The sequence below is a fragment of the Siniperca chuatsi genome, linkage group LG4, assembly GCF_020085105.1.
Source record: "Siniperca chuatsi isolate FFG_IHB_CAS linkage group LG4, ASM2008510v1, whole genome shotgun sequence".
NCBI lineage: Eukaryota > Metazoa > Chordata > Actinopteri > Centrarchiformes > Sinipercidae > Siniperca > Siniperca chuatsi.
This window is the reverse complement of record NC_058045.1, coordinates 6,634,850-6,662,503: the sequence shown is the minus strand read 5'-3', so window position 1 is coordinate 6,662,503 and position 27,654 is coordinate 6,634,850. Positions and strand designations below refer to the sequence as shown.

General features: G+C 40.4%; 4 protein-coding genes and 1 non-coding gene across 8 annotated transcripts in view; 3 read left to right on the top strand and 2 right to left on the bottom strand.

Moving 5' to 3' along the window:
• Positions 1–105: 105 nt before the first annotated feature.
• aplnr2 (apelin receptor 2) lies at positions 106–3,067 on the bottom strand. The gene is made up of 2 exons (XM_044194332.1): positions 2,781–3,067; positions 106–1,988 (listed from the first exon to the last, which is right to left on the bottom strand). The coding sequence occupies exon 2, from the start codon at positions 1,783–1,785 to the stop codon at positions 358–360; it is 1,428 nt and encodes a 475-aa protein (XP_044050267.1). The 5' UTR covers positions 1,786–1,988; positions 2,781–3,067; the 3' UTR covers positions 106–357.
• Positions 3,068–3,370: 303 nt separating this feature from the next.
• LOC122875479 (endonuclease domain-containing 1 protein-like) lies at positions 3,371–10,792 on the top strand. The gene is made up of 2 exons (XM_044194649.1): positions 3,371–6,977; positions 7,140–10,792. The coding sequence occupies exons 1-2, from the start codon at positions 6,576–6,578 to the stop codon at positions 7,743–7,745; spliced, it is 1,008 nt and encodes a 335-aa protein (XP_044050584.1). The 5' UTR covers positions 3,371–6,575; the 3' UTR covers positions 7,746–10,792.
• On the bottom strand, positions 9,565–18,640 carry pus7 (pseudouridine synthase 7). Its single transcript, XM_044194647.1, has 17 exons — positions 18,480–18,640; positions 18,167–18,278; positions 16,997–17,299; positions 16,815–16,899; positions 16,274–16,390; positions 16,036–16,180; positions 15,030–15,141; positions 14,817–14,894; positions 14,476–14,604; positions 13,298–13,423; positions 13,138–13,199; positions 12,865–13,025; positions 12,421–12,547; positions 11,729–11,830; positions 11,241–11,370; positions 10,951–11,042; positions 9,565–10,157 (listed from the first exon to the last, which is right to left on the bottom strand). Exons 3-17 carry the CDS (start codon positions 17,287–17,289, stop codon positions 10,021–10,023), a joined length of 1,896 nt encoding a protein of 631 aa, XP_044050582.1. The 5' UTR covers positions 17,290–17,299; positions 18,167–18,278; positions 18,480–18,640; the 3' UTR covers positions 9,565–10,020.
• Positions 18,641–19,016: 376 nt separating this feature from the next.
• Positions 19,017–19,090, top strand: trnat-agu. The gene has a single exon. It is a non-coding gene; the product is annotated as a tRNA-Thr (tRNA).
• A 3,025-nt stretch (positions 19,091–22,115) lies between these two features.
• The window catches only part of srpk2 (SRSF protein kinase 2), a 73,127-nt gene continuing 67,588 nt past the window's right edge, over positions 22,116–27,654 (top strand). For 3 of the 4 annotated variants that reach the window (XM_044194643.1, XM_044194644.1, XM_044194642.1), the window contains exons 1-2: positions 22,117–22,200; positions 22,449–22,515. In XM_044194643.1, coding sequence (XP_044050578.1) covers positions 22,185–22,200; positions 22,449–22,515 — 83 coding nt within the window. In that variant the 5' untranslated portion in view covers positions 22,117–22,184. Of the gene's footprint in view, positions 22,201–22,448; positions 22,516–27,654 lie in introns of all 4 variants that reach the window. The other variant, XM_044194646.1, reaches the window with a different exon arrangement.

The window sequence follows — 27,654 nt, the reverse complement described above, 5'->3', positions numbered from 1 at the left end:
AGACACCGATTCTGGGCTCAACAATCTTTTAGGAAGTGGTGGCATCTTTCCTGTGGGAAATATGTGGATTGGAAGCAGGGAATCATGTCTATGAACTCATGAATGTTCATTTGATAAAGATGTTTATTTTGAAAATATTGATATCTGATACAGTTTCATCAAGAGTCTGAGTTTAGGCCACTTTGGAATTCAGTCTATTGTCTCCAACAACACTGAAAAACTGCTGAAAAAACATACAATGCTGCTTTATTGTCAACAAACAAAACGACTTGATGTCCTGGTTCCTCAGTGTGAAATCACTGGATTAACAGTTATCTTTTTGGGTGTTGAGCCATGATTCATGTGGCCTCTCACTCCTCAGCAATCATCCCCACCCACCTCCCCTACCCTCTCCTCTTCTCCCTCCTCTGTTCGCGTGGGAAAAGCTGAGCTCCTTTCTTCTTTCCCTTCCTCTCCTTTGTCTTTCTTTCCCTCCCTTCCCTCTCCACCTCTGCTGCACAACATGAGAAGAGCCCCTCTGCATCTCTTCCTGAATGTCGGGTCACAGGCAGCGTACAGGAGAGGGTTAAGGCAGGAGTTGAGATAAGCTAAACAGGTGACATATGGGTGAGCAGCCAGTAAAAGCTGATCTAAAGAGCAGGAGTATGGGACAAAACCAAACTCCAGCAGCATGGAAACAGTCTTATTAACATGCAGCGGCAGCCAGCACAGGAAGAAAGCCATCACTAAAGTGACAATGACCCTGAGGAGTCTTCGCTGGCGCCTGCGGTCAGGACGAGGGCCCCGTCCAAAATGTCTGCTGAGGAGCTGGGCCAATGAGCAGTAGCAGACCAGCAAGATGACAAGAGGAAGTAGGAAGCCAATAAGAGTTGATTTAAGACTCAAAGCGGCCGTCCACCACATCTCCGCCCTCTCTCGATCTGTCTCCTCTAGCTCTGCTCCAATGAGCATGGAGTAATCCATCTGACAGGAGAGGAAGACTGATCCAGAGTCCGTAGGATGAATTGGCTCTAGCTGCCAATCATCCTCAGATTCAGGGTCTAACTCCACCTCCCTGACAGAGCGCAGCAGCAAACCAGGAAGTGCCAGCACCCCCGCCAGCACCCACACCCCTCCAAGTATCCACAAAGCCCTGCTGGGGCACCTCTGTGGGGCATGGTGGCTGGAGTGCCGGCGTCCAGTCAGAACCCAGTACCGCTCCACACTGAGCATGCTCAGGCTGAACACGCTGGCATACATGTTGAGTGCAGTGAGGAAGCTGCTGATTTGGCAGAGGGGTTGCCCAAATGGCCAGTGGTAGCCCATCGCTGTGTAGACCGCCCACAGAGGGAGAGTCACAAGGAAGCAGAGGTCAGCTAACGCTAAGCTGGCTATTAGAGAGTCTGTCAGTGAGCGGGAGGGACGAGGGATGGAGGGAGGATAAGAGGAGGAGGTGGAGGAGTGAGAGGAGGGTCTGCAGCTTTGTCCTGAGTTTTCCTTGTTCTTCTGAGGAAATGACGTGTGGTGAACTCTACCAGCACTGCTAACGTTCTGCTGACTGGTTCTGAAAATGCCAGTGCAACAGAACTTTCCCATTCCAGCTTTGTCTCCGGTCCCCGTTCCCCTCCCCTCGGCTCGGTCCAGGTAGGCCCACAGCACCAGGCTGTTGCCGAGGCAACCGACCAGGAAGGCCAGCAGGTAGACGGACGGGATGATGGAGAAGGAGGGAGACCAGTCGCTGTAGTCGCAGTGGAAGAGAGGAGGGGGAGAAGGCGAGGGGGAGGTGAGGAAGTCTGCATCTGACATCTGTGCAACCGTCTCCTTGGTTTAATAATATAAAATCCTTTGCCATTAAAATCACTGGAGGTTCCAATACTTGGTGCAATTTGGTCCAGAAGCAAAATGTCCAAACTCCTGCACTGGGACAATTGTCTTAAGATTCAGGACCCAGTAGTGGATTAGTCCCCTGTTCACTTCCACTTCTTTCTCAGTCCACTGACTTGGATGGTCTGAAAATTCAATGAAATGATGAGATTCTTAAATTTTTGCAACAGGCACTGAAATACTGTAAATACTGTGCATGCACAGCTTGTAACAAATCAAAGTTTAGCTACACAAGTCTTACTTTAGGAATTTAGTCCAGGATTTTTTTTTTTTTTTAACATTCTCTGCCCAAGAATGTTGTAAACAGAGAATGCAAACACCAACAGAATGTCATCAGTGTATGTAAATTGTGTGTTTGTTGTGAATTTCAGTGTTTTCGTCCGTGCTCATACTGTATATGTTCTCTGTGCACAGGTGTCTCCTGAAAAAGACATTCTGCTCTCAATCAGACTCCCTGATTAAATAAAAAGATTCTGTGACTTAAACTGACTTTTTTTCAGTAAAGCAATTAAAACACTTTTGCCGGCCATTTTAGGCCTTTATGACACCATTTAAATTTAAGAGTTTCATTGCTACAAGACAACTGGAATCAGCAGTGTGCACATCCAAGAAAAATTTTATATGTTCTGGATCAAAAATGCAGAAACAAGACAACAGATTCTCACACTGCACTAATACAGTAGCTCCTAATAAATTAAATGAAGCAATGGCTCTGTTTCACAGTAAACCTTTGACCGGCATTGACAAATTATTATTTATGAAATATATTGGGTCTGTTTCTGCTTTTATTTTTACAAGGTAATTTTTAAATTTGGATTACAGCCTTTATCAAACTGTTTTACATGTTTTGCATGTAAACGTTGCGGAGGCCTAGTCCTGAGAGGAATTATGATGAGGTTCACAAAAGAGACACTTACCTGAGGCTACTTCATCATGAAGGATGAAATCCTTTCTGAGATGCTAATAATAGTGTGATGATGATTATTGTGGAGCAAAATTCAGCTACTGTCCTGTCATCCCGTCTTCTCTCATTTCACTTTCTCTCTGTGACTTCTCCTCTTGTTCCTCCCCCAAGCGCTACATCTGTACTGTGCCAGCTGAGGAAGGTGTGCCTTCCTCTTAAGTCTGAATATATAGCAATGTCCTCCATACACACATATTTGCACACACCCTCCTTTCTCTTGTTCTCAAACCAGACCACCCCAGCAGAGAGTTACGAGACCTGCAAACACCCCCCCACCCCCAACCCCAACACAAACACGCGCACCTCCCGAGAGACACAATAACACCACCCATCCTTCCCCCACAAACACACACAAACCTGCCCCCCCGCTCATATTCTCTATGCAGACACAAACACATCCAAATGCACACACAGGACACAAATGTGTGCAAATACAAACACACTCTTAGTTCTCTGTCTCACATGTTCAAACACAGAGAGTATACAGTGGTTAAATGTAACAACCCTCACAGAGGACAAACAGCTAACAGCCCTCACATTCGAAGTCAGACTATAATATCAGAATAGAAGAGTGACTGTATGTGGCAGCCTTCATGAATATATTCAAAAGGCCTTTAAACCATTATCATATATATTCCTGGCGTAAAAACAAAACAACACTGACAGTTTTCAGATCACAGTGGATCTTAACTCACAGCTGTAGTATCTCTTGCCATAAGGAGTAAAGACATCTATTAAATGATAGTTTCAATTGTGCTTATGTGTTGCATGGTCTAAATACCGTTTCTGAGGCTTTTCTGCCCTGACAGCTGTAAGAGCAGTGTACAGATCATTCAGTTTTATTTTCTAGGTAGGAAGGGGCATTTATTTGGACAAGTAACAAGATCAATAGAATCCAAGTAGATAGGGTGGGATGTGAACATTTTGTTCCTTTAATTTGGTACAGCAATATGCTATCAGAGCCTTTAGGCTAAAGGTGTATTTCTTTTACTTGTACATTGTCTCATAGATGTCATTTTCATATGAGATACTGCAATTTGCAAATACAGGCAAAAATAGCAGTACGGCTAGTAGGGCAGCCCTTAAAGAATGGTTATCTTATTAGAGTAATTGTTCTGATATGTGGACAATGAGTGGAATATAAATCAACTTACTAGCTTACTGACCAGTAACTGTCTTACTAATCAAACACAGCATATACTTTTGTAATACTTAAATAGTTATCATAACTCAATTTTTCTCTCTTTGTTCACAGCAGCAGCTCCTTACGTCTCCCTTGTGGCAGGTCTCTCTGTTTTAAAAAATCTTTGCGATGATCTTGTTTCTGTCCGTATGCAAATCCAAATTTGATTTGGAACTAATTTGATTTAGTTAAGAAATTCTCTAGACATTCAAGTATTTTAATTTCAAAGCAAACATTGACAAACTTTTACAGCATTACATTCATTAAATGATGTATTTTTGATAGCAGCAGCGGAGAGATGATAGGAAATGAGGAAAAGTTCCCCCGCGGAGAAATTGCAGTTCATGGCTGGTGTCTTAACCCCCGAGACATGGGGGCACCCTTATTGAGATAATAGTATGTTACTACATTTAATAATAAAAGGTTTTAATATATACAGCTTTATCTCAGTTTTTACAAAATGCTAAAACTTCTACCTCTGCAAAATGGGTGTAGTCTACATCTCCTCGACTTCACCTTTAGAAATGATAATAAAAGGAGTTTTAGAAACATTTTGGCTTTTATTTGAGTCATCTGAAGTTTTTAAGTACTGTTTCTGTTATATCTAAGCCTAGATATTGGATGGATGGATAGCTACTGTAGGTCAGCATGGGTTACAGTGTAAACAGTGAAGATGTTCCGATAGTAAACAGGAAGTGTTTGTTTCCACAGGGGTAGAGGTCATGCTGCCATTAACCTGTTGTTATGGAAACACATTTCCAAAAACATTCCACAGTCCTTTCTCTCACGATAACACGGTGAACACACACACACACACACACACACACAAAGCTTTACTTACTGAGAAGGAAAGAAACGCAGCGTAAATACAACTGTTTCATTGAGAAGGAAACTGTAGGATGAGCATCACAGTGGGAAACAACAGGGGGAAGGATGCGCTGCAGTGTAACAAAACAGGGACCAACAGAGCACATCGAGCAGTATGATGGGATGGACTTTAAAAGACCACATAAAGATTGACAATCTTCTGCAAACAGCTGGTATTGATAGCGTAGTGGACGGAATTACAGTAACCACATTTAACAGTGGTCTTTAAATCAGTGCATCACATCATCATCCCCAAACCTGAGAGCTGTTAGGTGGGCTCCACCACCAAAGGTTATTGAAAGGTGGGATGCACATTTCCTGGAAATCTCTGCATGCAAAAATACTGTGTTCAAGAGCAGCCTTCGGTATTCTGGTGCCACTATCAGGAATCAGTTAGACAGGTCAACAAGGGAACAAACAAATTCTACACAGGCTTTCAAATATAAACTGAAATCTGAACACTTGATGAACACAAAAGGCAGCGTTTGATACAACAGTTTGCACAAAATTTTGTACAGACATTCACGTTCCCAGATGATGTATCCTAATAACTTTGGTGATCACCTGATTTTTCCTCTGGCGCCACCATGAAGTTGTGATTGAGTGAAATGTCTCAACAGCTATTGAATGGATTCCCATTAAATTTGGTACAAACATTCATGTTCCCCTCAGAATAAATCCTAATGAAGTTTGTGATCCCCTGACTTTTTAACTAGCAACATCATCTGGTAAAAATCCTGCATCAGCAGTACTTTGTATTTAGTGCTAATTAGCAAATGTTAGCATGCTAACACACTAAACTAAGATTGTGAACAAAACCTGCTACAAATCGAAAAGGGTCAGCGTGTTAGCATTGTCACTGTAAGCATGTTAGCATGCTGTGCTGTGTACAGTCTCACAGAGCTCCTAGCATGGCTGTAGACTCTTGTTAATATATGTACCCAGGACTCTCTGGAAAGCAGTATTGATACTGGATTGTTCTGGTGAATTAAAGGCTCAGTGGTTACACACCTACTATATCTTAATTAGCTTGAGTAGATTGACCAGTTGAAATATCCTGGAACAGCATTGTTCAATTCATTAAATACCAGATACCAGAGAGTTGTTGCTACTCTGGCTATGTTTGGCTAACCTTTTTCTAGGCCTGACAGACTTTTAATTTGTTTTGCTTAAGACACTCCTACATGTCACCGTATGCCTATACAGTAAACAGCTTGTGGCACAGATGGGAAACTATAACCTCTGTGTTCATCTGACATTGGTGCAATGAGGCTCAAATAAAAGATCTGAAATATTAAACATATTAAATGACTGTAATGGCCTTAATGCCTTTTTTACAGGAGACATTTTGACTTGCAGGGAAATCACATGTTATTCATTAACAGCTTCCAGGAACACTTACTGTAAATGGAACAGAGTAATCATTAATTAGTTACACCTGTGTGCTTCCTTTTTGACAAGTCAAAATGTCTGCTGGGAAAAAAGGCCTACTGTGTGGGTGATGTGGGTGTGCATCTCTTCTTGATTAACATTTCCCTCACTCTCCTGTTCAGCTTTGTTTTCAGTACGTGGAGCTAGGGTGTACAGGAGATGTGTGAACTTACTACTGTGCCTGTGATGGCCACTGGTGCTGGTTAATGGCTTTTCAAACATGGTAATGGTTTGGCTAGTTGTAAAGGGAAAAAGATAAGAATTTGCATGATATCCCTGAGATGGTATGAAGCACAGAGGAGGAAAAATCCACACAGTAGGACGACGTTTCAAAAGGGATTAAATGCACTGTGGAGACCCACTGCGCGTTTCGTCATGATTGTCTACAGAACAGATCAAACGTTCATCTGTCTTATCATCATTGTGATGGCAGGAGCAGAGGTGCAGGAAAACCTCTCACCTGAGTGTAAACAGTTCCTGTACATGGGCACACTGCCTCGAGGGCTTGAGGAGCAGCCTTTTAAAAAGATTTGCCAGTTCTACGCGGGCACTCCACGATTTGTCACCTTGTATGACACCTTCAACCACGTCCCTGTTTATTCTGCGTACACCTTCAAGCGATCGGACGGCTCCAAGAAGGTTGATGTGCCTTGGATGTATGAGCCACAGGTAGGGATGGTTGTTGATTTACTGTCTTTCCCTCCCAGGATTTAATAATTTCCAATGCTTAGGTTAAAGTTTGGAAAGATCTTTTGGCAGTCTTATTTAGTAATCTATTTACTGTCTAAACAGAATGTTTTGTTTTTAATAATGACATGTTTATCCTGACAGCTCTCCACAGTGTCTGGCTCACGTGAGATGCAGCAGTTCCCTTCTGAAAACATTCATAGGCGTTTTGAGGATGCTCAGGCTGTGCTTGACGACTACTCTAACACTGTAATCTTTGAACGTGGTCAGCTGAATCCAGACGAGCACCAGGCCCACCCTGATGACAAAGCATCCACCTACACTCTGACGAATGTGGTCCCACAGGTCAGAGAGTTCAACATCGGTCCCTGGAAAAACCACAAGCACACCATCCGCAGGCGGCTCAACAACTACTGCCGTGGCACCGCCTATATGGTCACCGGGGTCACCAACTCAGGGCACACAATCCGCCGGCAGAACATCAACCGCCTGGGCATCCCCACCTATCTCTGGTCAGCCTACTGTTGCATTGATTTTGATCACAATGCACCATACTCAGAGCGCTCAAAGTTTCCTGCGTTTGCAGCTCATGGGCTCAACGACAGGGAGAATAATAAGGTTCAAGAGATGACGGTGCAGCAGCTGGAGGACTTCCTGAAGAGGGTAACTTATGTCGGCAGCTCTTTCCAGGTCTTCTATGACAACTGTGTGCCTCCTAATAGTGCTAATAGTGCCCTGCACCTGCCTTGAAAAAAAAAATGGAGATGGTCCTTCAGATTTAGTATAGATTGATATTCACACCAGTGTCAATAACATTCAACATTTGGCAGCTGATTAGGAATTAATCATTTCATTCAACAATCATTTTAATTGATTTATTTTAAATTCAGCAGTTTCCATGGTAAATAAAACCCACATGCCTAAATTTGATTTCCATTATCCAATTTAGTTTTATAATTGCTCTGTTGCAGCTTGTTTGCTGATTAAAATCTTTTTCACATTTAAGATAAACAAGTAAATAGACAACAGTCTTTGTTCTTGGCCTGAAGAGTTAGTCACCCCACTACTACGCTGATTTTCGTTATAATTGGACTGATCTTTATCTATATTACCCAGTATTTACTCTGTTTTACTTCTTAAAGTATACACAGTATTAAAAATAATCTCAGTTAAAAAGTTCACTTACTAGCTTTTCGAAGCTCCATTTGTTGAAGAACTGAAGATGTGGTTGAAAAGCTACTAAGTGGACCTTTGATCATAGATTTTGATACATTTACTGTCCCCAAAGGTGAATATTGATCCTCTGTGTTAACATGTCAAAAAAAAAGAAATATTCCCATTGTAATTAAAGTAAATTTTAAAACTTAGAAATCCTCTCCATATATTATCCTCCAATATAGTAAATTAATTATTATTTCAATTATATTGTATTTTATGGTAAAATAACTGGCATTTGTTGTGCCTAAACCCACAATGAAAAGCCCATAGTCTACACATGGTTGTACTCTTCATTCACTTTATCTCACGTTTAACTTATCCTCTTAATGACTGGGGACTACACCTGCCTCTGTAGGCCTTTTGTTCAGAGACAGACAGATTAGACCAACAGTTTTACATTTTCACATACAGCCTCTTCACTGTAGCACTACTATACACTTCTCTTATGAAAAGCCACACAGACAAATCCAGGACAAACTGGGCCAATATCCAGATTGTGACTTTTCATTTAAGAGTTCTTTGATCCTATACATTACAAGAATATTCACATATACCACTAAAGAGTTGTAAATGTCGATGAATAATAGGAACTTTCCAGCTCATCAGAAGAGAAAGCAGTAATAACTTAATGTTTGGAAGTGATAGCTGGTCCCATCTCTGTTCTGAATTTTTGTGGTAAACCCTTTTGTTTACATTTGGATCTTGCAATTTAACTTTTGTAGTTGACATTAAGTTAAAATTAAGTGGGATATAAAAATAAAAATCAGAATCTTTCTCCCAGTATCTCTTTTTGTGACTTGATTATTATTATTCGTCAGGATCTGGTAAGATCTCTTTGGTTGTGCTTTGGTACAGCAGGTCATAGATGCTACAAATAGTATTAAAAACATAAAAAAGCAGTAAAATGATGCAAAACTAGGAGTACAGAAATAGCCCCAGGGTGAATGATATGATTAGTAACCGCATTTAGTTTGAGAGGGTAGCTGTAAGCTGCCAGCTGGCATATGCCGCAGTGCCAGATGGTCAGTTCCACAGAGCCTGTTTGACCAGCAGCCGACTGATAAGAGTCCAAAATACATTTCAGATCATTAATTGGAAGGACACTTAACTCTGATGGCCAGTAGAGGGAGGCAGTGTTTATCTTAGCCACATAGTGTAGCTAAACACCTTCCTGTGGGAAAGACATAACTATCTTATTGTTCTGGATAACATAAAAGGTGGAAAAGGGCATCATCAGTACATACAATACATACAGACACTATCTACAAACCCTCATTATGCAAAGAAAACAGCAGCATATTAACAATACTTATGTCTCATTAACAGACAATCAAAGACAGACTGCACAATATAAACTCTCGTTTTTAATTTCTCTCTTCAAGAGTGTTTTCAATTCACACATTCAGCTCAAAGTTAAAAAAAACAAACAAAAAACTCATATTTCTGTACAAAGAGAGCATGCAGAGCACCCTGTGCAGCAGGGATCACTGTTTGTGACAGCACCCTGAAAACACAAGATTTACTTAAATCATTGTCAAAATATGCTGAATCATTGTAGCAGAGAAACACCTTAGAGGAAGTAAAAACACTATTTTAAAAAATAAAAGTTGAATAATGATAAATCTCTTTGTACTTCAAAGAAATTACCTTTGGGTTCACATAGAACCCAATCGCTCACACACACACACACACACACACACACACACACAATACACTTAAAAACACTCACAACAGTAAGCAGCCACAGTAGTCAGGTGCTTTGCAGCCTGCAGCAGGAGTCCTGTTTGTGCCAGAATGTGTTTTGGTCTCAGTTGTACCAGGTGGTGTTGAGCTGTGTCTGTTTCTTGATGCTAGTGTCCAACTTGAGGACCTCTCTGACTGCCATGGTAGCATAGGTTGAGGGAGGCAGGGAGAACTCCATCCGCAGAGCCCGATACTTCCCCTCTGTCGGAGGAAAGAGAGAAATACTGTATTAGAGTGTGTACAAAGAAGGCTGTCAAACAACCCTGTCATCTCATACTTGATATTTAGTATAGCATATTATATCAGCATTCATGCATTTCAAATCTATACATCTTTCATATCCCTATTTAGCTACTTTAAGCTCATGCCACATTTATCAAGATGGGCAAATCGACAGATGTGGTACAGCCCAGCTACTGTATCTGTATGTTTTGGATTTTTTTGGTCTTTATTTAACATACAAATAAAAATCAGGGTATTTATATTTGAGTAAAATGGGTGAAACAAACTGTAGTTTGACCATTTATTTTACTTTTAAAATTATTTTTGAGCTCTGCTGCATGATCAGCTGTTCATTTGATAGTCTCTCCATTTTTCTCTTCACCCTCTTAGTGGAATGATATTTTGGGTTCACCATATCAACTTTATAAAAAGGTGATAATATGTCAGTGTTGCTCTATGGCCAAAAGTGGCAAAAAAAAAAAAAAACTGATTTAAGGATGCGTGGGGACAAAACCTTGGTGAAATTCAGCTTAAACCAATCTTCTATGTATTGTAATGTTTTAAGAATGTTACAACTGTGTCCTAAATTAAATCCAGTATTGCTGCAAAGGCAATGTAGTCCAAAGTTTCTTTTCTTCTTTTCTGAATCATTTTGAGAGAAAAGTTTTCCTATCACAGAAAAAAGTCAGTTTATTTTGGTCCACAGATTAGTCCAGTGTATTACCACTATTACCACCACCACACAGACCAAACAATCCTAAAAGGAACTTACCTTTGTTGAAGACGGGAGCGGGGATCTTCTCCAGTTTCTCAAAATCACTATGCACAAGGGAGATCCTAGGGTCATCATACTGAATCACCTCCCTGCATAAAACAGACAGAAATACCACAACACAACGGGTGAGAGGCGGTTACAAGAACTGCAGTATTACAGAGGAATTAAAATAAAGCATTCAAACGACAGCTTCAGTATTACAATATGGTTGGTATTACAACATAAAGGGCTCCGTGCAACAGCGCTAAACCATGTTAAGAAATAATAATAATTAATTTGCTGCTAACCAGCTGACATCACTGGGTCTGATGATGATGCGTCTGTAGGCTCCAGCCAGAGAATAGTCCTTCACTTTGTGTCTCATGTTGTCAATGTCCAACCCGTCAGCAGAGAGCAGCTCTCTGTAACCTTTACCCACTGACAGAAAGACACAAGCATTACAAGTAATTACATGCTCAGAACTAAACTTTTATTTTTCTGTTGTAGGCTTACTTTAATTCTGTTTCTCCTTTGTCAATTAATTTTTGCTAAACCATTTTTTTTTTACCTTTGTGAGTATTTCTTACATTTATCTTTTTATTAAGTTGTGTTGTTTACATTTTTATCCATTTAAGCTGATGTAGTTTAAAAGCCCCTTGGTGTGTGTGTGTTAAGAGGAACGGGTGTTATTGTCACATACATTAGTGTTAAAACCGCCCAATGGTATTTTTCAGAGCGATCTTTTCATGTAATAAGCAAATAAATGAACTCTAAATCACACAGAGCCACTTCTGACCGTGATGAGAGGGGTAGATGACATCAAACCCAGGAAGTGGCATCACAATGTCATGGATGGAGCGACTCTCGGCCTCCTCTGCAGACAGTACGTGTGCTGTGGCTTCATGAACAGATCAGAGACAATATCAGTATATTAGCTGTAGTCTGTTTAAAAAATACAACTTATTGGTTAGAAAGTTACTTTTTTTTCGGTAGCAAAAAAACTTAACTACTTGGAAATGCTTTGATTTGGTTACTTTTAACTTCTGGTGACAGAAGAATTGCAAATTGTTCCTTCAAACAATTCCCTGTTCTTTAAAACTATGGTTAAAGCAATAGTTTGACATCTTGGGAAACACTTATTTGCTTTCTTGTTGAGAGTTAGATGAAAAGATACCACTCATGTCTATACGTGAAATATGAAGCTACCTAGCAGCAGACGGTTAGATTAGCTTAGCATAAAAACGGTAAACAAGGGGAAACAGCTAGTCTGGCTCTGTCCAAAAGTAACAACATCCACCTAGCAGCACCTCTAAAGCTCAGTAATCAACACATTATATCTAATTTGTTTAATCCATTCAAAACCTAAAGTATAAAAACAAAAAATGTGAGTGGTTTTTCCATTAAGAAAGCGAATAAGCATATTCCAAAAATGTCAAACTATTCCTTTAATACTTAACATTAGCTAGGTTAAGAAGGTGAACTATTTACTTCCTCTGAGAACCAGATCCCCCTCCACAGCCTTCAGGCCAAAGGCTTCGATTCTCCGGCTCACCATGGTGTTCCACACAACGCTCTGGTAGCTGTGGATGTACATCAGACGGTTGTTACGAGGGATCTGAAAAAAGAACAAACAACACTCATCAGAAAGAGTAGAAACCTGCATCTTAGTGTAAATAAATTGTCATGTGAACATGATGTTTACTCATGGAGGGTTTACTAAATAGGCAGCTCTTTTCAAAGTAGCATCCTGCTTTAAATTCATACAGTTAACACATATTTATAACTGGAATCTGCCCAGTACAATAGTTGTACTTTTGGTCACTTAGCAGTTTGGTTATAAGAGCACTTTGACTGGCTGCTTTACTTCTTTTATGTTCTGTATGTCAACCACATTTTCAACCTATTATTAGCATCATTAATTAAAAAACCAACCAGTCCAAAGGCAGTGACGATGTTCTTCTTGCCATACATAGACAGGCCTCGCAGCAGCTGCCCCTCCACACACCGCTTGTTGGGCAGCTTTCTCAGGGCTGCCTCTGGGTCCTGAGTCTTTGCCCACTCCTCCCTGCAGCGGACCAGGAATTCTTTCTCCGCTGAAGAAAGCAGTAATGATGGAGGAAGGTTTGAAATACTTAATACTTAAAAAACACTTTGCAGATTGAAGAAAAGAGTGTGAGAAAAAAAATAAATAAATAATAAAGTTACCGCCGGGACGAGGCTTCAGAATTAAATCCATGACCTCATTCCAGTCATTTTTCAAGATGGCCCTGCCCCAAACGAAAGGAGGAAACAACACTTGAGTTCAAGTCATGATTTATGCCATCCTGTCATAATTGATGTTAGTATCTCCATGTCATGACCTTACCTGCCAACTTGTTGTGTAGGCACAGCTGTGGTGCCAAAGCGCTGCATGCCATAGTAGTTGATGAAGCCTGTCTGCTTGAGGGAAGTCATGGCCTGATGGACCTGTTCATCTGTCCCTGAGATGTTCCTGATACATAAATATATATCAACAAATGAAGCAATAATGAGTAGTATAGTCATGTAACAGTAAAGTTAACACTGGTAACAAGACCAAACACAGTATGCTTGAACAATTTCAAGAGAGGAGATACAGGGTTTTTAAAAAAATGGAGGCTAAATGTGCAAAATTAAGAGAAACGCTACATAAAAGGAATGTTTGAATTTAAACAAAATCCACAGGACTATGCTTGAGAGTTTATGCTACTTGTTAATAAATTAGGTATAAACATGACAGTGAAAGTGAATTAACTGAACACCAGGAAGACTCAAACTGAGGCACCAGTTTATTATTTGTTGGTGAGTCGTAGTATCGTAGACGTATATATTGTTAGCAAGTCCATTTGGACCTTTCGTGATTATATCAAAATGATTTTGATGACTAGAATATGGACAGATCTAAACATGATCCTGCAATTCAAGCTAATATGCATTTTAAATAAATTCTTGCATAGTAAAAGATAAGGTGAGAGGACTGTCCATGGTGACCTGCATTATTTTTTGGATGGAAAGCTGCAATATTTTTATATGGACTTTATCTGGGTAGCAACAAGTTGTCTACTTGGCTTTAAATGCTTTGTTTTGGTTGCTTGACAGAAGAATTGCAAAATATCCTACATTGTAAGCTTAATACTTAAAATGTTTTTTAATATATGTAAGATGTTTTTAATTCGTACAAAATGTGTAAAATCAGCAATTTTGTGGTTTTACAGGCAGTAAAAAAGCAAATAAGCGTATTATTAGCATAATAGGTGTAAGGTAAGACGTGCTGACTGTCCATGGTGACCTGCATTGGATATCAGCCATCATGACTAAATATGGCTTGTAATTGGACTTTATATCATGTAGTCGGTTCCTGGCCTATGAGGATGCCCTCTGCATTAACACTAAGACTTGTGGGATACACAGCAACTAGTTGGTTACAGGTAACCAGCATCCACAACAAAGCACAGGGTGATACAGTATAATGTATAATGACAACAACAGTTAAGTGAAACATCTACATAAATAACAGCTGCTGACCTGATGACCACAGTGAAGTGGTTTCCCTGCAGCTCCCCCAGCTTAAGAGGGTGGTTTTTGTAGCAAAAGTTTCCCAGCTTGAGGTTCATGAGGCACTTGTTGAGGTGAGCCAATCTCTCTGCTGTGATCCTGAGAGAACAGGGAAAAGGTTTCTTTCATTACTGATCCTGTGCAACAAGCTGATCCACCAGAGATCATCTGCCTAGTAACAGCAGAAACACTTCCATCACTGACAAGATGCAACATGTACACTAGCACCTACTTGCAATCATCCACAGACAATTTGAAAATGAACGCACACTAATTAATGAAGTGATTTGCTTAAAGTATTACACACTCACTTGAGCACTGCAATCTCCTGCACAGTGATGGCTCTCTTGTCCTTGGTTCCCATGTAGGAAAACATGTTGGGTCTAAGCCTGAAAAGACATGCATTATTGTACATATGACGGTCCTGAACTACAATCACATTTCACTGGGCAAATATACTGTCAGCCTGTCTCTTTATTATTAAATGATGATCACTTTTTACAAAGTAAGTACTACATTCAGACCTGAGGAACTTTGAAAGCACATTGATAGCGTCCATGGTGTCCTTGTTCTCCTTGTAGAGGACAAAGTGGCAGAAACTGCCGCGGTTTTTGGGCCAGAAGTGTTTCCTTGGAGCTTTCATGGACACAGAAAAAAAGGTTGTACTGAAGTACAGAGTAAGAATTGTTGAACTAAATAATTCACATATTCAAAAATACAAAATCACTTCCAGTTATAGCTTAACAGATTTTGTACTTCTACATGGTTACCTGTAAAGAAAACAACTTTGTGCCAAAAAGCTTTTCATATTAGTCAAGCTAAGTTTGACTTAAGTATCCAATCCCTGCATTGCAAGAAAGAATGGAAATATGTTTAAAATATAATTACAAAACAAAAAAGCATTTCAACCATATCTAGTAACCGGCACCTAACTCCATGTGGGTTTTAACCACTTCCTCTGTGCTGTGTGGAGAATAGGTTCTTACCTGCAGTTGTTTTGACCTCTATCCACCAGAGAAGAGCAAAAGGAGGATAGAATAATGTTACTAAGAAAGAGATGTTGAAGCACTGTGGGACAAGTTGTCTGGGGTGAGATCTCATGCATGGGCCTGTGAGTGGAGTGTGGGTTTTAAATGGTTTATGCAACAAGGGTGCAGGGTTTTGTCAAGGCACCACGATACTGAATCTGTGCTTTCCTTGTTGTCTTTTGAAGCGTTCATTCTGATCAAAGTACGTTTAAAGCTAGATCAGAGCATTCCGCTGAATAATAGGTCAGTCCATAACCAAAAGTAAAGATCTGAGCAGAATCATGCATCTGTCTCGATCATGCACATGCACACGTGCATGCATCGTATTTTACTGCTCTGGAATTCAGCTGTGTCCACATGCACTGCAGCAGATAAGCTGAAGGTAGACATAAAAAAGGACATGCAATAAAGCCTTTCTCTGATCATTTAACTAATTCACTTGTCATGAATTATGTCCAGACAGTTTAAGGCTGACATCTGGTTCTGTCTTTTCTCCACATACCTGCTAGAGCTGTCTTCCCAGCAGCATGGTAGGCCACTATGAACTTGCGCCCCTCCTTCTCTTCTGTCTTTGTCTCCAGACCAGGATACTGAGTCTTGATGGCTTTGTGTACCAGCGTCCGCTTCTCTTTTGTATCGTCCATCACCTACAGATGTTAAGAGAGGAGTAAGGACATTACGGAGATCTTCCTACGAGTTTTACGTGATGTCATAAAGGGATCCAGGAAGTGTAAACTCACCTCAATAGAGACACTGGTCTCTTTATTCTTGAAGAGCTGCAGCTCCCCAAGCTGCTTCTTCTGCTCTTCAGTCAGCACATCAGATTCCTGTGGCTGCTGTTGAGCCTCTGGGACTTCCTAGAAGAATATAGAAGAAACACAAAACAAAAACTTTAGAAAGCATCATCTGACCTGATCCAGGGCTGCAAAAACCTGGGATGTGATTTTAAGCAAGTGATAACATTATAACAATGGATGTGTAACGTAATGCGACGATTGCTTTCTACAAAGGTTTCCTTTAATATCCGTTCTGCTAACAGTATCAATATCATAGTTACAACCATTTTTATCACCAAGTGTATGTGTGTAATGAATTTGAGACTTGCTAACAAGTTTAAAACAAGTTTCACCTCTGACTGGTTTCAACAAGAAATAATACCACATTTTAAATGCTGACTGGTACTCCCTCACAGTCAACTTATGGATCTAGCCGTGTTAGCAAAATCTCAATAATAGTAAAGAGAAGTAATACTGGTGATAGAAATGTAATCCAATATCTTACCTCAGCCTCTGCAGGAATAGAGAGGTCATCTAAATGCACAATCTTGCCTTGTTTGTTGATTTCATGCACAACGAAATCAGAATATCTGAGAACAAATCACAAGAAAACATCTGTTAAATAATCCAAACTGAATCATTTTGAAACAAATTACGCAAACTATTTACTGACTCTGGAGGACGAACCTTTCCTTCAAGATTCCTGAGAAGCCCTCGTGGTCACTGACATACTTCAGGATGCCCACATCCAACTCAGTGAGGCCATGCTTCATCATATCAGCAAACGTCTCACCATCCTCCTCTCCATCACCTGCCTCGCCCTCGGGCTCTTCCCCCTCATCTTGGTGGGGAGGGCCTCCATTCTTGTCATCCTTATCAACTCTGGGTTTCTTTGATGGTGTGTCTTTCTCTTCATCCTCTGGACAGCCTCTCTTTTCTCCAACCTGGACAGGGACAGCCACGGGCTCTGATTCAGCCATCAGAGCCAAGCTGTGACAAAAGGGACATAAAAAATGTATTTAAATTCAAACATTCAAACACATACACATGAAATTGAGTGTACTTGTCATGGGGAGTTCTTGAGGATGCTTTCTAAAGTCTAAGAAAATAACTGGTGTCTTTCCTTTTTTGCCTTTATTATGTAGGAAACAGTAGAGACCTGACAGGAAATGAGGGGAGAGTGGAGCAAGAGATCTTTGTTGACATGCAGCAAAGGTCCCATACTGCACGAACCAGGGACTAAGATGTTTAGAGTACTTGGGCAGCCCTTTAAACCCCCCGGCCACCAGGACACCCCAAGACAACACATTTTTGACAGAAAGGCTGATTTTCAAACTGGGGGCATGGAGTTTGAAAGACATGGGCACCCTATTAGCCCCTGAGTATCTTAAAGACCACTTTCATAGGGTTGGGGGGAACTAATGCCATCCAGATTAGAGCTAGTGTTACTGACTTGCCAAGGTTCAATTCCAACATGGGTACCTGCTCCTTTAAAGTCTTGTGGTGCCAAGAATAGAAATAGGTTACATCTGCACATTAAAATAATAAGTAAACACCATCATTTTTAAAAAAAGGTCAAACCCAGAAGTGTAAGTTTACTATCCAAGTTAAAATTTGTATGCAGATTATATTTTGACTGTTTTACTTATATATTTATTGTGTAGGTCTATTGGTAGGATTATGTTGCCTCGTCTCCCAACATATCACAACGGCTGTACTTGAATCTATGCAGCAATCTAAAACTGCTGCACTGAAGTCAATTCAAACTACAGCTGTTAATTTTGCATTACAGTGTTAGTATGAAAACAACAAACTGAACTGACATTAATGGCCTAGAAAACGATGGTACAGACTTACTGTTTGTGGAGCTGAAGTAGCAAGAAACAGTGGTTGGTCTGACACACTTCTTGTTTCCCAGCTGCCAAACACTTGCAGAGACCTTTTAACGGACCCGAGCTTACCGCAGGCACTAAAAGACATAATGAACATATTGCAGACCACACCAAAAGTTAGCAAACCCGCTAGCGCATTCGCATTGTCATCTATTAATTAACCTAGCTAACATCGCCGGCTAAGGTTAACGTTGCTAGCAGCAAAGCTAAATTGAAACGTCGGTGTAAATAGAGCGAAAAACGTTGTTGTTTCTTGCCAAAACTCTGCTTTAACTTACCAGTGTCTGGTGAGATTCACAAGACTACGGACAACATTCAACACCAGCTTTTCTCACGTGTGTGTGTGTGTGTGTGTGGTTGGTTAGTTCCGGAAACAGATCCTACCCTGAAGCCCTCCCACTGCAAACGTGTGGTTAAGGATCTGTCAATCATGGGGTTGGCCTTCACGCATGCGCTCTTCTTCTGCAATAAAACCGTTATCATAGCAAGTTACATAGAAGCTAGAACAATGGAAGCTTTAATAAAGTTGTTTCTATGAAGACATATGAACATTGAGGCGGCTAGCTTCGTCCAGCGTATATTTAATTTAATTATATCACCAGACCAGAAAAATGCAGGTAGGTTTTAAATTGTGGGAGAATATATACAGAATTGGGAAAAAAACAAGATTTCTAGTAAAGTATTCCAAGTAAAACACATACGTTTTGAATTGGTTTCTGGAGTCAAATGTATTATATTCTCGACTACCAAGCAAGCCATTAAATCCCACAGTTCCTGTCCGATGGTGAAAAATGGAAAGTTGATGGCAATGTATCGGCGCCGTGGCTTAGTTGGTTAAAGCGCCTGTCTAGTAAACAGGAGATCCTGGGTTCGAATCCCAGCGGTGCCTTTTCACTCTGCACACTCCTCTGTGTCTAAATTACATGTCTGACGTGGGTCTTGCAAGTCAAGTCATGACAGACAGATTTCATCTGTAAAGGAAGAGTCAACTATGTTATCTAAACATATCTTGCCTATATTAACTGTGCATAAGGAACCGTGATCAACAGTAACCTCAAACTCCCAAAATCATCGCTGACAAATCCTGTTGATTAGCCTGACATGTCCCAGATTTTTGTGCTTAAGGTAGTAAATACATATCAAAAACGAGATTAAACCTACAAATTTTTTTTTGGCAGGTACAAGACTGCTGACTGATAATCCTCCATTTTGCCAATTTCCCATCCTACTTTTATGAGCAGTCCCAATCACATTTCACATAGTGAAAGTATAATTTAACATGTAATGCTGAATGCTGAGCTGAAGTGATTAAATGGCATAAGATGTTAATTATTTAGCCTGTGACTGCCTCCCTTGTCTCTTGTTACCAACTCTTGTGGAAAAGTTGGTAAGTTTCAGTAAGAACAAGATTCAAAACTCTTGGTACTTACTTATTTCCTGAAGCCCTTTGCTGTCACATCTACACCTCATGACTTCCAAATTAAAATGGGAAAATAGCTAAAGTTCAGCTCTAAAATGTTCTTAAACCTTGTCCCTTATGGTTCTGTGTACATAGACTCGCCAGAGTGGTATACCTCCCATATCCAGAAATGAAAGGGAGCAAAGATAGTAAGGTCTGGTAAGGATTTCAAAGAAGTATGCAATTTTTGCAAATACAGGAATAATACACAAGTTAGAGGGGACAAAGTCTTGTTACTGCCTATTCCTTCTTTTATCTGACATATGAACTCTTTTTTTTACACATGTAAGGGATTATAATTATTGTACTTCTAGTGACAAATGTGTACCTCGGCACTCTGGTAATGAAATATTTTGTAATTTCAGACTTTGCAAGGGAGCTATGTGTGGTCTTAACAGATATTATTATCCATAAACATACATACAAGTCCAATTCTCAGTTGTCTGTTAGAGAGCTGTATAAATACCACTGCACCAGGAGCAATGGGGCCTGGACTAATAATTTCATATTATTTATGACCCTATAAGGTGCTATTCCTCATACTAACCAAGAGTAATGGAACTTTTGTGCACCACGAAAGACAAGATAAAACTTTAATGATGTCCAAACGGAAACTGCAATGTTCCAATACAGCATCAAAATCTAAGTCAAAAGTCCAACAAATCTTGATGAAATGGCATAAATGAGAGAGTAGGCTGTAGACAACAATACAAAAAATACACAGCTAACACTATAAATAGTATGACGCAGTATCCTGGGCTTGCTACCAAGTTTTTGTACTGATACGCATAGATACTGTGTAGAAGTGTGATAGAGCTGAGGAGGAGTATATTAGATTCACTGCTAAACTACTACACCTCAATTTTGTTTCTTTTTTGCTGCCTTAAACTAAATAATACATGTTTTGTCAGTATACAGTAGTTTGATTTTGTTTGTCACATAATATGTCTATTGTGAGGTCTTAGCGATGCATTTTTAAAAAGCATTTTTGGGGCATTTTATTCCTTTTTGCGAGAGTCAACAGTACAAAGATGACAGAAACACGGGTCGCGAGAGATGACATGCAACAAAGGTCCCCTGCTGGTGCTCATCCTGTGGCTTCATCCAAATAACAAGAAGCAGTGTAGTGGTGGAAGAAATGTTCTTTACTTAAGTTTACTTAAATACTGCAAGTATTTTTGTAAAATAAAAGTCCTGTAAAATAAAACTTTACTGAAATAAAAGTACTGAAGTTTTATATGCTAAAAGTGAAAAGTACAGTACTCAAGCAGAATGTTATATTACATTATTTGATTATTGCAACTGATGCATGTGTAAACAACACTTTAATATCGTTCTTGGTCAATGTGGGGTCAATTCTAAATACTTTATATATTGTTAGCTAGTTTAATCTGCAGCAATGCATGTTTTATAATAGCTGCCCACTTTGTTTTGAATGTAAAATGTTACAGCTGTCAAATAAATGTAGTGGAGTAAATGTAATGGAGTAGAAACAGTAGCATCAAATGGAAAATACTCAAGTTATGTACAAACACCTGAAAAATGTACTTAAGTAGGCTACAGTACTTGGGAAAATGTACTTAGTTACTAGTATTGGGTTTCTCCCACACAAGCAACAATCTTGTTTTACATCTAATTTTATTGCTTAATTCAGAATGAATATTTGATACCAGCATGAATGACTATTAAAAACATATTTATAATAAAACAATGTAAAATATGAAATATATTAATTGTACTTAAGTAAAAGTACTTGAGAAAAGATACTTAGTTCATTTCCACCAATGAAGAAATGAGTTAACACATGTTCAGTGCATGCAGGGAAGCAGGCTCAGATAGGCTACTTACTGTTTATATATGAAGGGTTTAATATGCAAAAACAGATATCTCCGTGTTTATTTATATTCCTAAATCGTGTTTTTTGCGCAGTCCCGGTGATAATCAAACTGGTGTTGCTTTATTCATTTTAAGAATGGCAAATGAACTCAGCTTACGTATATATACACATATACCGTATATGTATTTATATATAGTATATGCATACACATATACTGTATTTTTATATGAAGTTCAATATGCCCTCTAAATGCTTCCTAAATTATAACAAACCGGGAGAAATAAAAATTGGCTAGTAACACTTGGGCTATTACATTTAGTTAAACATATCTAGACATGTACATGTTTTAATACACATTTTCCGATTGTTACAGTTTTTATATTTTCTTCTATTCCACCAGAGATGCCTGGACTCAGAAAAAGAGCCACCTAACAAATATACATTTTATATTTAGGTAGAAATGTTTAGCCTATTCATTTTGTGCAAAGTGGTCCACGCAGGGCTGCACGCGGCTCCCGCTTCAAACGACAGAGGGAGCGCGTGCCATCTTTAGGCAGAGGTTAGTGTGTGTGTGTGTGTGTGTGTGTGTGTCTGTGTGTGTGTGAGAGAGAGAGAGAGAGAGAGAGAGAGAGAATCCGGCTGCTGCTAGCAGACTGCCCGCTCCTGCTGAGGGGAAGAGGAGGAAACATGAGCTCCAGGAAAGGTGCGTATCCCTCAGCCTCTAACTTGGCTATGCAACCGCACTTCTGGTTGTATTTAACATGAAAGGTGGCGGAAGTTTCGCGTGTAGAAAGCTTACCGATGCATGCTAAACGACGCAAAATGACCCGTGCCAGCCAGCTTTAGAGCCTGATGATGTGTGTTTGTTCTCTCTCCCCGTCCCTCCTACACCCCTTCCCCGGACTCGGACGTCGGTCATGCCCGTGGATAAACGTAACCTCACCCCGGCAGTGATGGCCATCCAGGCCAGAAAAAGGAGGCCGAAGGGAAAGAAAGACAGAACGGGTCACAATCGGAGGTAAGCGGGGCGGTGGCGGTGGCGGTAGATGACTGTACGACGTAGAGAGAGTGAGAGTGGACGTGAAGTGTTTGTTTGCCGGGGTTTGGTTTGTTGGCAGCGGGTCCCTCTCTCCATGTGACGCCGGCGCTGCTGCCGGTGCGTCGGCGGTATAGACTGCGCGCACATATGGCAAAAGGCGTGTATTTTCATCCCACAGACTGGCTACTGTGGAGTGTGGGAAGTTGCCATTTACGTTAGAGGACTCAGACTGGGTATCTGAACGATGGGGTCCCCACTGTTCCCCCACTTGACTCCCTAACGGCTGTTTCCAGCAACATTTGCATCCACAGTAGCCTACAGTTCTTCAGCTTTATACACTATTTTGCCTCTGTTAGGCTCCAGCACTGATGGCCTCTTTATTGATATTTGAACCGGGAGTTGTAAAATGAGGTTTGACAGATGTGACAGCTCATTTCTTTGCCCCCCCCCCCCCCTCCGGGATAAGGAGCAACACCATCGTTGAGAATCTCTCACATTGTGTTTTGATTATGTAACTTTTCTTGAATTTGTCAGAGCATTGCTTTCTGGTGTTTGCCTCTGTTTTCTGTTAGGCAGTCTTGCACGGAAGATACACGGGTATGGCAGCTTGATTTCCCCGGCGTGAGTGGTTGCATCGCAGTGGCTCTGTAAAGTGCATGCGAATTGGAGTGGAGAGAGTGGGGGGCTTACTTCATGGCATGATGCTATTGGAGCGACGTCACCGGCAGCCGAACAAGGCATCAGTTAGGTGATACCAACGGTGCGGCCACCCCGGGGGACTGCTCGGTGCCGGCTGCAGGAATGTACTGGAATTCCCAAACACCTGCACTGAAATACAGCAAACAGATGTGTGCAAAAAAGTCCATTCATAAAGCCGGGTTTGTCTGTCTTAAAACATGAAAACATCATGTCAGTGGTGAAATACTTCCACGTGCTGGATTTTTTTCTTCCAGAAGCAGCTATCTTGTAAATAAAATAAAAAATAATCCAGTGGTAGCCCTGATATTGGTGACATGTTGTGGATGTGGTCTTGCCTTTTGCCCAGTGTATGCTGGGATATATAGGGCTGATAAGGATTAAGCAGGGAGAGAAAATGGATCGGACAAAATGACTCTAGATTCAAGATTATTCTTAAAGATATTCACAATGAAGAAGGGCTGCAGCTAAATATTATTTTCATTATGGATTCATCTGCTGATTCATTTCTCGATTAATAGATTAATCATTAGGTCTATAAAAAACCTTTCTTTCTTTTTTTGTCAGTCAACAGTCAACAGTCAAAAACCAAAAAAACTACAGTTTACTCACATTTGAGAAGCTGAAACCATGTTTTTTTTTTTTTGCCTGTTGAATTACAAACAATTAATCAATTGATTTTCCAGTGGAATGGAATATGTTGATGACTCTGCTCTCAATCAGAATAAAACATGTATGACAACATATAAAATGATGAGGTTTGGCAACATACAATGCAGACTGATGTGGGTGTAGAGCAGCATGTGACAGATGTCTTGATCTGGAGTCAAACCTTTTTTAGTACAAGGCTTATGGGCATTCACCTTGTGGAGCGACGTAGGTGTTGGGGAAAAAATGACACTTGTGAGATCGCTCAGTGGTATCTATCGAGATTAAATTCTAGGATTTATTATCCCGTTGAATTTCGAAAGATTCACGTACAACTGCAGCATTTCAGTTTCTGTCCTACTGTCTCTGTCTCTTGATCTCGATCTCTTTCTCTCACATAGACACAGATACACTTGCTCATCCACCGACCCATCCATTCATTCATCCACCCCTGTTTTGAGACACTTATACAGGTCAGGGTCACAGTGGCATCAGGGCAAGCAGACACACACACACACACACACACACACACACACACACACACACACACACACAAACCTTTTCACTCTCTATCTCTCTCTTCACAGTTGACTTCTCTTGTACAGATTCTCACTTTCAAAGAGAGAGTTCATTCTGAAGGGTTGTGATCTGCTTTGATCCAGAGTCATGACTGGCCTCTGCTGAAGGGCTTCACACAGCTGAGATGAGCTTTGTGTTCAGAAACCAAAACAAACACACACTCACACACACATTTCCACCACAAATAGGCTTTTACATTCAGAGCAATGTGTACTCAGGTGGAAAAAGGTTCAGTCAATGCATTGTCACTTTCTTGTGATTTAAGCTGATACAACTTCCCATGATGAACTCATTCACTCAGACAAACAAACACACACATACACATAAATGCATGCACACACATAAATAAAACCTTGAGAAGTGTCTACAACTGTGACATCTGACCTGACCTTGCTCACTCTGGCCAGCAAACAGAGCACGCTAACAAGCACAGGGGGAGGAGAGATTTAAGTAAAGCTTAGAGGAGCAGATCGTGGTATCTTGCTGAGGACTTAACTAGGAACACAGGGGAGAGTTTGTGTGCGTGATGTTGGTGATTACACATGCATGTATGCCCAGTGTCCTTATATCAGCATCACATAGCATACCCCCATAGGTGTTCTTCTCCAAAAGTCCCCAACTCAGGGTGAATTTTGGCAGATACATGCTGGGGCTTGTATGAAGTATGTACTAATAAGAAGACTAAAGGGATGAGTTGTCCTGGCCTAACAGGTGCAACAAAACTATATATCGTTGTACGTATTTTTGCCTTTATTAGAGAGTCAATAGTAGAGACATGACAGGAAATGATGAGAAAGAGGGAGAGAGAGAGAGAGAGAGAGAGAGGGGGTGGGGAATGACACGCAACAAAGAGGACATTGCAGTTCGTGGTCAGTGCCTTAAACCGCTAGACCACCAGGATAGATGCAACAAAACTAACTAACAATCACAGTCTGTACACACCAAAACAGTCCCATCAGAGGGAAAACAGATTCCATCAGGCAAAATATGTGAAAACGTCTGTTGGGTGTGTATCAAGGGTGTGTGGGACCTTTTAACTGCAATGCACTTTTATAACAGCTTTTTAAAAAATCAAATATACATGAGATGTATTCATACAGATTTTTTTGTCTTCGTTACTATCTTTAAGAGCCAGACTGCAATCTGAGTCACTCGTTGCACAGAATAGATGTTTTTGCTCTGCACTTTCCAGAGATCAGTTATTGTTGTTCAAAAAGCGTGGCAGAGAACAGCAGCTTTTTTTTTGCTTTGATTTTCTGTAGATCAGGTTTGAATTCCTGCAGATATTTATGGCTTTTGATTGTTTGGGAAGTCATGCTTGCTAGCCCATAACATACATCACTTACTGTGCCTAGAGGATTGATGTTAATTTGCTATTCTTTAGCCATAAAGCTAAAAGTCGGTCAGTCGGCCCACACTTTAGACTGAAATACCTCAAAAACTATTGGATGGATTACCATGAAATTTTGGAACAGACATTCATGATGCCCAGAGGATGAACTCTACTGACTTTGGTGATCCCCTGACCTTTCCTATAGTGCCACCAGCAGGTTGATATTTTTGGTTTTGAGTGAAATATCTTGACAACCATTTGATGGATTGTCATGAAATTTGCTACAGATACTCAAGGTCCCTACAGGATAAATTCTACTGACTTAGCACTGAGATACCCTGGCTTTCCATCCAGCGCCATCATCAGGTCAGAATTTCAGTCTGCCAAATATTTTGGTTTATGACCAAATACCTGCAAAACTAATGACTAACAAATCATTCCCATCAGCCCCAGCTATACTTTGTGTTTGGTGGTAATGTTAGCATGCTAACAGGCTAAACTAAGATGGTGAACCAGGTAGATATTACCTATAAAAATGAATGAGTGATAGCATTGTCATTGTGAGCAGCCTCACAGAGCTAGACTCTTAGTGTTGTTTATTAATTGGTGATAGAGAATAGCAACATTGACATGTAATGATATAAACCCGTATCAGGGTATCACCGAAATTGTTGTGAATTTTTATGAAATTTGGAACCACAAGCTGTAAATTTGACAAAAGACCCCACAATTGTGGTAAATGGTCTATTTGCAGATGCACTCAAGTGATGACACACTGACAGATTTTTATTTCCTGAATCGATTATTAGGGGATGATGGATCAATCATCTTTTGTTTGCCACAGTCAGTGTGTTGTATCTCAACACTGTCTCAGGATTTGATCAATTTCACATTTTCACAGATTCAAAACAATGTGACATTATTTTAAGATCATCAGCACAAGCAGTGGATCAGTCACATGTTGGAGTGCAACTACATGATTTGCTGAGCAGAGCGTGTTTGTAAGCATGAAACCGATCTATTGGCTTTGCAGCTGTAAAAGTCTGGTCTTCAAAATCTTTTTCCAGCTTTTATCACATCTGTTCACATCTGTGCTGACCAAACACCATGTACCAGGCTGCGGCAATGCCAGCAAAATTCAAAGACACCAGTTGTGCTGTGCTATTACTGTGTTGGATTTATCTCCTAAAATAACACAGTATTGACTCTGTGTGTGCAGGTATAGATGTGCAGGGTCTGTAGGTGGAATAGTAGGAGATGCTTTGAACGTAGTTGTGCCCCAAAAGATAAGTTCATACCAAGTTCACTTTGATACATCATCTCTTTTCATCGTCCAACTTTTGCTCTTGTTGTTCTTTGAAGTTTAAGCTATCGCCTGCATATCATAACCTGATCTTATCTCTTTATTTCATCAACAGATGTTTTGTTCTTTCAGTCTGTCTTGCAGATCTGGCTATTGGTATTGTACATTATGTGTGTGTGTGTAGTGAGTCAAGCCGTGTGTGTGTGTGTGTGTGTGTGTGTGTGTGTGTGTGTGTGGAGAGAGAGAGAGAGAGAGAGAGAGAGCAATAGCAGTTGAGGTGTTGAAAGCTTACTGATATTGAGCCTACAGTAAACTTGGTCTTACTCACATGGTCTCATATCAAGGCCTGTTATTCAAACAAAAAGAACAAAACCATCTGAGTTGCATATGCTTCAACAGGTTGAGGAACTAATACTAAAGATTTAGCATTGTCTAATAAAGGTTCCCATTCTTGCAGCATCTCTACCAGTCAGTGGCTACATACATTTTTATAGGGCTGAAACTACTGATTATTTTCATTATCGATCAATCTGCCGATTATTTTCTCGACTCATTGATT

Excerpts from the sequence above, each read along its gene's own strand:
- aplnr2 (XM_044194332.1), bottom strand. The coding sequence starts at position 1,785 with ATGTCAGATGCAGACTTCCTCACCTCCCCCTCGCCTTCTCCCCCTCCT.
- LOC122875479 (XM_044194649.1), top strand. The coding sequence starts at position 6,576 with ATGATATCCCTGAGATGGTATGAAGCACAGAGGAGGAAAAATCCACAC. Across the intron at positions 6,978-7,139 it reads CTTGGATGTATGAGCCACAG|CTCTCCACAGTGTCTGGCTC; the intron begins GTAGGGATGGTT and ends TTATCCTGACAG.
- pus7 (XM_044194647.1), bottom strand. The coding sequence starts at position 17,289 with ATGGCTGAATCAGAGCCCGTGGCTGTCCCTGTCCAGGTTGGAGAAAAG. Across the intron at positions 16,181-16,273 it reads AGACCAGTGTCTCTATTGAG|GTGATGGACGATACAAAAGA; the intron begins GTGAGTTTACAC and ends TAACATCTGTAG. Across the intron at positions 10,158-10,950 it reads CGCTCCCGTCTTCAACAAAG|AGGGGAAGTATCGGGCTCTG; the intron begins GTAAGTTCCTTT and ends TTCCTCCGACAG.